At 38.8% G+C, this 11,210-nt stretch overlaps 1 protein-coding gene across 2 annotated transcripts; it reads right to left on the bottom strand.

Annotated features, from left to right (window-relative positions):
* Window positions 1-2,029: 2,029 nt before the first annotated feature.
* Window positions 2,030-7,193, bottom strand: LOC127449936 (ER membrane protein complex subunit 10-like). 2 transcript variants are annotated; one of them, XM_051713570.1, is made up of 8 exons: window positions 7,065-7,193; window positions 6,611-6,677; window positions 6,420-6,532; window positions 6,199-6,312; window positions 4,040-4,224; window positions 3,720-3,813; window positions 2,968-3,066; window positions 2,030-2,331 (listed from the first exon to the last, which is right to left on the bottom strand). In XM_051713570.1, exons 1-7 carry the CDS (start codon window positions 7,158-7,160, stop codon window positions 2,980-2,982), a joined length of 756 nt encoding a protein of 251 aa, XP_051569530.1. In that variant the 5' UTR covers window positions 7,161-7,193; the 3' UTR covers window positions 2,030-2,331; window positions 2,968-2,979. The 2 variants fall into 2 exon arrangements, with proteins under 2 accessions (XP_051569530.1, XP_051569529.1); XM_051713569.1 differs by lacking the exon at window positions 2,968-3,066.
* Window positions 7,194-11,210: the final 4,017 nt, after the last annotated feature.

Below are 11,210 nucleotides of genomic sequence, written 5' to 3'. Positions count from 1 at the left end.
AATTTTTGTATTGTTTTCCTGTAAAAATCCTTAAAACAATATCAGTTTGATTTATCTTGTTTTAGAAACAACACTGCATAAGATATTTAGGTTTTTCAGAGAATGTATTTTTAACATGTGTATTTCGTCATAGTTTTTATAGTCAAAACAGGTGAAAAAGTCTACCAGTGCTGAAGAAGTAATCCAAAGTATTTAGAATACGTTACTGACCTTGAGTAATCTAACGGAATACGTTACAAATTACATTTTACAGCATGTATTCTGTAATCTGTAGAGGAATACATTTCAAAGTTCCCTCCCAACCCTGCAGGCATTTGTTAAACAAGCTTTAATATCGTGTAATGTGGAAACGAACTAATTTATCAATATTATTTAATAAAGTGAATGTTTATCACTTACTTTGTATATCTCCCTGAGTGTCAACATGTTTGTGTGAGAATATCTGCACAAGCCTACAAATTGTATTTCTGACTTAAAGATGCATTTCATTGCACTTTTCCTTGTAGGAAGCTGTAAAATCCGACTTTCTGAGTTGAATGGAACTCAGCACTACTTTTCAAAACTTGATCCAACACTGAATGCTCAAGCAGCCTAATTTACACTTAGAAAACTCCTGATGTTGCTATAACAATGCGAAAAGCACTTACCAATTTACTTGAAGTGAAAATCAGTCCTCCTTTCCTGTTTAATAAATTAAGCAATCACACCGTCATGCAGAACACCTCGTGTTTTTAAATCCATAAGGATCTCTTTCTCAACGCCTTTGACAGCAGTGACAGCTGACTCGTCAGACGGCTCGATCTTTCGCTCTTTTATACGTACGTCACTTAAAGCGTGATTGCGTCACTCAAGGCCAGCTAGAAGGCCTCGACCGGGACATATCCTAAAGATCACACCCACCACGAACAAATAAATCAATCTGATAGGCTGATGAATCTGACAATCTGACTTTAGTTGCTCATTCATTTGCACTGTTGAGGGATTCTGTAGAAATTCTGAAGGCCTGAGGGGGTGGAGCTCAGACTCACGCGCTGCTTCGGGCATTTGATTTGTGAAACAGTTGTCACACTTCTCTTGTAAGCATCAAGGAATAAATTCTGACTGGACAGACTTTTCATTTTTCTCTATTTGTTTGTAGATTAATGTAGAGTGGAAAGCAATTAAAAATACATAGGCAAAAAGGTGATTGAGAATGAAAGGATGAAAAATATTTATTTATTTGGCATGTTAGACCAGCAGAGAAGGCTTTGCTGGCCCTGAGAAATCACCACTGCTGTAGTGGTGATCAGACCTTATTCACGCTAGCGCCATCTTTGACAATTAGGACATTGGGAATGACAACGAGGTTGTGAGGGATAGACTTACAGTCTCTTCAATGGCACGAATGGTATAAAGCTCCTAGACCACATATGATTTTCCACAACTCATGTTGTCTGGAGTTCTTTGTATACTGAATGTTCTTGGACAGATCTTTTATCAATGTTTTGTCCGCGGAACGATCCAAAGACACTTTAAACTGCAGTACAGCCATTGAAGAGGATGTACGTCTATCCCTCACAACCTCGTTGTCATTCCCATTAAAAAAATCAAAGATGGCGCTAGCGTGAATAAGGTCTATGGGAGACCATAGAATTTATTATTTTTGTGATTTCATTTGCTCCAACAGTAAAATAATCCACTACACCAGCGATGCCCAAACTAGGGCCTGTTATGATTTGTACAATCTTTGGTTTACAGCAGATGACTTGATTTCGGCTAGGTTTCTGCCATTATTAATGGTGGTGAGATGCCAAGGGATGGTATTACAAGCATCATCATAATAATTCAAAACAAACTAGTCTAAATGGCACTGGGTCAGGGAACAAGACTAAGAGCTTTGGACAGAGCATTAGATGGAGGTTAAATGATCAGCGCTTTCCATTCCTCGATCACCTATTTGTTTTTGAAGAGCCATGATGTACTGTAGAACTAATATAAATTACATCATTTTACTCTTTAAATGTTTCTATTAAACAACCATGGCGACAACTTCTAATGGTCAATGTTTTATTAATTAAATCAGTAGTAAAAATGCAATTCAAGAATGCAGTCATAAGTTAAGCTTTTCAAACAGTATTTCTCTAGAATAATCCTTCTTCTGTAAATGTGTTTATGTTATGTGTGTATGAATTCAAAAACTGTTTTAAATTATTATGTACAACACAGGAGTTTTAGTTGCCATGGGAATCATCGTCCTCCACCATTGGCTGCTCCTCCTCCGGCTCCTCTTCCCGACTGATCCTGAGCTCCAGACATCATCAGGAACAGAACAAGCGGGACAATATACATCCACTAAAGATAAAAGAAAAGGGAAAAAGACAACAGAGGATTTCAACATGTTTGTGTTTGCAGGTTTGAGATGCTTCCTCTTCCTGTCAAGGATTAAGTGCAGGGCATTTACAGGCGATTTAATTAATTGGCAAGTTTCACCCCAGCAAATCATTTTCAGTTTCATCCTTCCTCACTCTCTCATGCTCTCTCTCTCTTTGTCCAACCTCCACCACTCATTGCTTCTTACAAATCACATTCCTCTGGGAGGGAGAAATCAGGAGAAGATTAAAAATAAAAAAATAGGAAAATGTGAAGCAAGCAGAGTGGATCATGAACATGGAACTACCTCAAGGAGAAAAGCTCTGCTCACCTGTTTGAGACTGTTGATTTAATTAAATCACATAACACCAAAGAATCCTCCAAAAAATATCAAGACACCACTGATTTGGTCATGACTCAGCAGAACAAAATGACACAAAAAGCAAAGAGGCACACAGACAACTGAACAACACCAAGCTGAAAACAGAAGAAGGATCAGAGGATTTGAGTTTGTATGCATGTGGGTGTGTGCAGGCCCATATACAGACACACACATAATGAGAGAAATGCAGCTGGAGTGACAGAGCAACCAAATAAGCTGAAATGAGAATTCAGTACTTGAAATGGAAATCAGCTCTGCTCTCTGGCGCCCCCTGGTGGGGTCTGTGCTGAACTGGTGGCCATGAGGAACACTGCACCTCCCAGAATCAAATACCACTGGAACACAGACCAGCACAACATCAACACACACAGCGCAGTGAACACAGAATAGCCTGCCACAAAACTCGCCGCTGAGGGATCAGTCACACACAGGGGAGTTAGTCCTGTTAAAGGAACACTCAGGGACTGTAGTGTTGCAATTCAGGATTGGCCAAACTGGACGACACAGACCAGCAGCTCGAACATAGAGCAGAGCAGCAAATGAGGAAATGGTTAGCACAGAACACAACACCTAAAACCAAACAGTTACAGTGAGCTTAGACAATGCAGTACATTAGTTTCATAACTCCAACACAAACAGAAAAGATAAAGAAAAAAAAAAAAAATACACTAATTCCAAAGAGGCACAGTAGAGCAAAAACTATTAGTAGGAATCAAAGCCATTTGGAAAGGAGTTATATTCCACAAAAGGATGTGAAATGAAGGATGAGAGAAACAGTACAATAGTTTTACACCTCTACTATCTACTTAACTGAGGAAAATGATCACACTCATAATTAGTCAAGACTGAAACCAAATGCTTTTAAGTGAGTTCACTTTTATAGAAATGCAAAGTAAAAACCAGCTCAACCCAAGTTATGATTCTTCGATTACTCATACTGTTGAAATTAAATTGTCAGATGTCATAAAGCAAAAATAAAAGTACTCACGTATTTGGCAAAGAAGGATTTCTGTTCTTGTGGATTTTTCCCTTTCTTTTCCATTTCCTGTTCCATTCTCTCAATGAATGGTGCTGTTTCAGGTCTAAATCAGAGCCAGAAGATGCAAAAAAAATAAAAATAATTCAAAATGAGCTTGCAACACATGGCCTTCACTCGCATGCATGCTGTGGGTGCAATAGTTCCATTAATTCATCATTTCTATGCAAGTCTAGAAAAAGTCGTACAGTCGACACTTTTACTTTGTTTTAAATGAATCCTAAAGTAACAAAGCTAGCGGTGTGAGTGTAAGTGTGTGTGTGTGTACTTACGCAGGTGCAGTGACTGGTGCCACAACACTTACTGTTGTGTTAAACACTTCAAGATCAACCTCATCCTCCACCTCTATCCCACGACATGACCCAGGGATTGTCACCATGGAAATGCCGATAACATATCCGCTGACATCAGTGTGAAGGGTGATGACATCACTGAGGTGGGACTCCACTAATGAACACTGTGGAGAAAAGATGACGCAATGTTGATAGCTGAAAATATCTATTATTTGAATAACAGAGGAATAGTCAACCCAAAAAAGAAAATTAATTTTTTTTTAGGGGTGGGAGGAAAAAAGGATTCTCCACTGCATCCGAATCGATTCTCGCGTATATACTAAAGCTGAACGCACACTTCAGAACTGATCGCAGACTGGATGTATCAACCACACGACTACTCATACCCAACTGAAACTACGATCCCGAAACTCATTCACAAACTCAAGCACATAGCAATGGGAGTGTTGATTTGTGATAGCACATCAATAAACAACATGAAAGACTGGTTTTCACATAACGGGGGAAAAACAGCTGAAAATAATGAGGGTTCGGGAGACGTGGGTGATGTTTTTATTTTCAAATTATTTTTTGTCTCTTGCTTCCCCAGTGCCTTTCTCTTCTTTTGCGCGCTCTATTTCATTGGCTGTTGCTCGTTGCTTAAACTTGCTCATCGGAAGAGTGTGCATACGTGATGCTTGACTGCTTTCTTAAGCAGCAACCCCACTATTTGTGTCACTTTACTATCACCCGTGGTGTGGAAAGGAGAAACTAAAATGTTGAGTCTGTCGACACAGATATCTTATATAGCCATACCGGACCAGCAACTGATAGTTGTGGATATAGTTATAGGATAGGGATCAATTCATTCTAAATTACTAATTTAATACTATTTAAAGCTGCACAACGTAAGATTATTATTATTTTTTTTACAATTAAAATAATTTGAAAAAAATCCATGTTCCCTGACCTTGTTTTACCCCAATTCACTACAGAAAACCTATGATAATAATTTTTATTTTTAACCATCATGTCAGATTTGGCACGAAATCGCAGCCTTACATCATTTGTCCTTGTTTGTTTACGTCATATCTGTAAGCTCAGAAAGAAGGTCCGGCTGTGTCGCATCAAGGGCGCGTTCTAAAATACGAAATAATTATTTTCATAGATTATTTACGCTAGCCATCACTGGATGATAGATTGTGTATATGTACACTGCCTGGCCAAAAAAGGCACATACTCTAATATTCCGTTGGACCGCTTTGATTACGGCATGCATGCACGCATCATGGCTTTGTTTCGACATCCTTATGCAACATCGCATTTATTTCCGTCCAGTTGCATTAATTTTTGTTCGAGATCTTGTATTGATGACGGGAGAGTCGAACCACTCCTTAAAGTCTTCTCCAGCACATCCCAAATACTTTCAATGAGGTTAAGTTCAGGACACTGTGGTGGCCAATTCATGTGTGAAAATGATTCCTAATGCTCCCTGAACCACTCTTTCACAATTTGAGCAAGATGAATCTTGGCATTGTTGTCCTGGCCATCACGGAAGAAAAAAAAATTGATTGATGGGATAACCAAGCAGTGTCTCTTTCATACAGCCTACACAATGTATGTCTTTTTGAGGTTTGACAGCCTGAATGACGCCCATTCAATGCTACAGATAGAGAAACTGCATAATTAACATCGCCATTTCTGATCGTTCAGTTTGCGCAGTTACACCAGTTTCATACACTGACCTGCAAACTTATCAACACCACTTTGTTCCTTCTTGAAGAAGGGAAAAACCTTGGTAACTTTTGTGTGTATCGTTTGCCACCTGAACCGCATCGCTGTGCCCTGTGTTTGGTACCTTTGCCGCGTCCTACCCACGACGTGGCGCTTCTCGTCTGGTGAGCGACCACCTTGAGTGTCAGGGAAGCAAGTGTGATAGCTGTTCCGTCACTCTGGACAACAGCAGCAGCGTGAAATCACTCTCCTAATGGATTTCTTAACTGTTTGGCAAAGCTGCTTACCTGCTATAATGCTTGGATATGTTTTCTGGTAGGGTTGTTGAAGCTTTTCATTTTTTTGAGTGAACGAATCTTTTCAGAACACATAAAAAGGACTAACAACTTAAACAAATGTCTGTAAATAGCAGGAGGTTTACTTACAGCTCTAACAAATGCAGTGAGGTATCCCTCAGATCGTCTCTCTGTCTGCCAATCTGCCTGAAGAGAGACTCTTGGGATCCGGATTCTGTATAGACCATCAACTGCTACAACATCCTGAAGGACACAGAGAAAGGCAATATTGGACCAGAGAGAAAACATACAAGTTTGAGACCAACATATATTCTTATATCCCTACAAAACTAAAGCTTGTGTTCTCTCACTTTCAGAGTATTCCTATCTTTATCTGAGAGCTGATTTTGGGAGAGATACACATTGTTCTCTCTCCCACCCCTGAACTGCAGGGCACCACGAAGTCGAAATCTGGGGACATCATCTGAAACAAAGATCAGCAGTGATGATTGCACAGTAGAGAAACACACTCATACAGCAATTGGATTACTTAAATACTCACCCATTTCAAAAGAGTGCTCTAATGGCACTGAGAATCCACTGAAGTCTGTGTCCACCACTTCTCCTGACTTACAAAGACAAAAGCATTCAGTCACTTATGGCTGCACGATTATGACGAAAATCATAATTGCCTATTGATATCCTTTGATATTGTAATTGCTATTATTAATTTAGATTAACATAACTGACATTAAAATACTTATTTGAAACGAATTTAAACGTATCTGATTTTCCTGTGCATTCATTCACGCGACGGCCCAAAAAATATGTTGCAAATAGGAATCCGCAATGGAAGTAGACCTAAATGGAATACTTTTCACGATTATATAACTGCGACATTGATTATTTTTTCGATTAATTGTTCAGCCCTACAAGCTCCCAATGTAAGACATCAGCAAGCCTCTACAAAACACACATTACAGAACTGTGAGATATAACGAGCACGCTGAACTTACCCTTCGGTTATTATTGCATTCGCCCAATTCTGTCCATAACAATGTTATTGCTGACAGGACGGACAGAATACGGGACAGAGCTCTTATCGTAGCCATTTTGTCGCGAGCCTTGAGAGACTCTCCTTCCGCCTAGCGGGAATTTGGCATTTCAAAATAAAAGGCAGAGAAACATTTAAGATTGTCATCAAAACGGGTTTCAAAACACACTTTTAGTTTAGAGTGTTTATAAACGTTATAATGCGGTATTTTCCCTATCATATAGTTAATGAGACCTGACAATACAGCACTTCATAATAAAAGTCTTCAGTTATTCAGTTTCGCTTACCAGTTAAGCCGAACCTATGTTTTTATACCTGTCCTGCCCGTCAGCACAAAATACAGGTAACATACAACATATATCTAAAGAAAAACATTCCATACTCATTCTCTTCGTCTATGGCTGTCAAAGTGAAACTTCTGCAGTGTTTTTCGTCGACCGCTAGCGGGCAGTAGAGATACCATGTTTTTCATTCACCACTAGAGGGCACGCTGTGCATTGAAGATTCAGTAACATTGAAGAGCTGCTCAGATCTCGTGTTCTATCGCCGGGCGCGGTGGCGTGCGCCTGTAATCCAAGTTACTGGGAGGCTGAGGCTGGCGGACTACTTGAGCTCAGGGGTTCTGGGCTGCAGTGGACTATGCCGATCGGGTGTCCGCACTAAGTTCGGTATCGATATGGTGCTCCTGGGGAAGCCCGGGACTACCAGGTCGCCTAAGGAGGGGTGCACCGGCCCAGGTCGGAAACGGAGCAGGTCAAAGCCCCCGTGCCGATCAGTAGTGGGATCGCGCCTGTGAATAGACACTGCAGTGCAGCCTGAGCAAAATAGTGGGACTCAGTCTTTTGTTTGTTTCATCAAATTCCAATTTTAAACAGCATGTGACTTATTTGTCAAATGAATATTTAATTGATTGGCTATATCAATATCAATTTAGCATTTTAAACTTTTTATGCTACATTAGTCAACATTTTCTATCTTTGAAATCTTTGATTGGTGCTTATAGTTTACAATCTTCTGTTAAATTTGGTTCATTTTAACTGTACAACATTGGGTTAGAAAATAGGTGCTTTACTGCCTCCCTTTGTTTACAAGGGCGAATTACACCTGAATTTTGCGCAATGTGAATCATGGCCAGCAGCAGTCACTGTTCAGTCTTAACTGTTCGCTCATCACTGTTGTGCTGAACACAAACAAAGATTTTAGAAGAATATTGCAGCTCTGTTGGTCCATTCAATGCAAGTGAATGGTGACCAGAAATTTGAAGGTCCAGAAAGGACACAAAGGCAGCATAAATGTATTCCAAAAGACTCCAGTGGTTTAATCCATACTTTCTGAAGCGATATTATAGGTGTGGGTGAGAAACAGATTAATATTTAAGTATGTGTTTTACTAATAATCTCCACTTTCACATTCTTCTTCTTCTTCTTCTTGTGCATGTCGCCACCTACTGGGCAGGGAGGGGAATTTATAGTAAAAAAGGACTTAAATATTGATCTGTTTCTCACCCACATCGCCAGAGCCCTTCTAAGGAGAGCCTACAAACTTAGCATAAAATAACATAACGCGGTAGTCAGATAGACATTCTATGGGTGGTACACTGGCGAGGAGACAAGAGACCGTTTTTTTTTAAATGGATGTCTATGGAGGAGATGCTTCAGTGTGCTGAATAAACTGCTTTTGCAAGGAAACAGCTCATCACCAAATGAATTGACTGCCTGTCTGCTAATCTTTAAACATTTTATACTAAACATTACTTTTGGAATGGACTATGTGGAGTATACTTCAATACAATTGCTGTTTTATAAGAGAAGTCACTGGACAGTTTTGCGACAGGTGTCAGATTAAGGCTCTCCCCTTTCAATTGTAGGGTATCCACAAATGGTGACTTACTGTTGTTACATGCTAGTAAGAGATTCTTCTTATCTCAGTAAATGATATCGCTTCAGAAGATATGGATTAAACCACCGGAGTCATATGGATTACTTTTATGCTGCCTTTATGTGCTTTTTGGAGCTTCAAAATTCCGGCCACCATTCACTTGCATTGTATGGACCAACAGAGTTGAAATATTTTTCTTTCATACTCAGTGGTCTTGCAAAGAGGTTACTGTATGATTTATCAGATTTTATATCTCCATAATTAAAGGTGATATCAAATTTAAATCTGTATTTCTGATGTATTTCCAAAATACATTAAAATAATATTTTAGGTTCAATACAAGTTAAGATCAGTCGACAGCATTTGTGGCACAATATGGATTACCATAAAAATTATTTTAGACTTGTCCCTTTTCTTTAAAAAAAAAAAAAAAAAAAAGCACAAATCTGGGTTACATTGAGGCACTTACAATGGAAGTGAATGGGGAAAATCCATAAAAGTTAAAATACTTACCATTTCAAAAGTATAACCACAAGACGTAAACAATATGCATGAAGTTAACATGAATTTAGTGTGATAAATCACTTACTAACCTCTGTGTTAAATAATATCCAATTTTACAACGTTATTGCCAGGATGAAGTAATCCCTGTAATCTTAAAAAAATGCTTAAAAATGACAAATTAAACTTCCAAACTCCAAAAAATACACAAAACAGAAGAATTACTGTTAAGTGTTTTTATAAAATCATAAGCTTCACATTTCTGCCTTTAAACCCTCCAAAAATTGGCCACATTCACTTTCAATGTAAGTGCCTCACTGGAACCTCCATTTTTTGTTTTTTAAAGAAAAGGAGGGATGAGTCAAAATCAATTTTTGTGGTAATCAACATTATGCCACAAATGCTGTCGATTGAGCTTATTTTGTATTAAACCAGGTACATTCCATTAATGGGAAACCGGTCAAAAACATATTTGAAAAGGGTTGTTGTGCCTGTTGTGTTTGCAGCCCATGTTTCTGTTGAGGTCATGGTAATAGATGAAGAATATGCAATAGCAACAGTTGAGCGCTAAAGAGCGATTTAGTACCACACAGGCATACTCCAAGATGGATGTCAAAACAAATTTGCCCAAGTCAGAAGCTAAATTGAACGAGTACAAGACCTTTTTTTCACCTCGCAATGAAAGCCAGTTATATTGTTCTAGAATTTTACTGTCATTCTGCTGAGCCTGGCAATGTTTGTCGATTTGTGTACGCTAAAGTTCACGTTTCGTTATTAATGTCGTAATCTAGTTATGTTTTACATGAGCAATTCATGAATGTAATACAATGTTTTCTGGTTTAAGTCGTTACAGAAATGACATTCATGTCTACACAAATTTTGTAATGTCCCCACAACACCCGAGAACTTACTAATTTTCCAGAACAACTGTTGTTGTTGTAAATTGTTTATAAATAGTCAATAAGATAATAGCCGCCACCGTCACAGAATGATCAATAGCTTAGATTGATTACTATCAGTTAAACTAGCACACCGTTGCTGTGTTCCTCAATTTCTTTTTTGTTCTATACTGTTCTGTTCCTATTGTTCTGTAAATCAAAGTCGATGGTTATCTCACTCCCTTTATCTCTAATCGATACAGCACCTGCTCCACACAGTAACCTACAAACAACCATTAAGAACCAAGGCAAGAAACACACACAGGCACACAGGCACACACGCTTTCAGTTACAATAATCAAATGACTGGGGTAAATGATATGGCACAGAGTGTTGGCATTTCCATAACCAACACATCCCTATGAGAGCGCCTGTTTGATTAAAGGACCATTTCAGCAGGTTCCCCATGAACGCAGGCAATTTGATTTCCAAGACATTCTTACTTTGAAATGAATATCCATTTCATTAATCTGTCAGCACCCCCTCAGACAATAGTGCAGCCACACACTCCTCCATAATTATAATTAGCCATCTCACCACCACGAAGACGTGTGTGTGTCATAAGATTTGTGCTTTGACATTTTATTATAAAGTTGTGTTATCTTATGCTTATATTTCATGATGGACCAAGCTGCAGCCTGTCCAGTAGCTCTGCAGTTGTTCAACACTTCCTTATGATTATCATTTCTTTACAAAGCCCACATTTGAAGCTCTAATTTAATCAAATAGATTAAGTTAGCACTTTAAAAAGTATCTTGTTTCCTGGCTGTTGCCTTCTTGTGTGCTTGTCT

The sequence above is a fragment of the Myxocyprinus asiaticus genome, chromosome 13 (assembly GCF_019703515.2).
Source record: "Myxocyprinus asiaticus isolate MX2 ecotype Aquarium Trade chromosome 13, UBuf_Myxa_2, whole genome shotgun sequence".
Lineage (NCBI taxonomy): Eukaryota > Metazoa > Chordata > Actinopteri > Cypriniformes > Catostomidae > Myxocyprinus > Myxocyprinus asiaticus.
The sequence above is the reverse complement of the archived record's forward strand: the minus strand, read 5'-3'. Positions and strand labels throughout refer to the sequence as shown.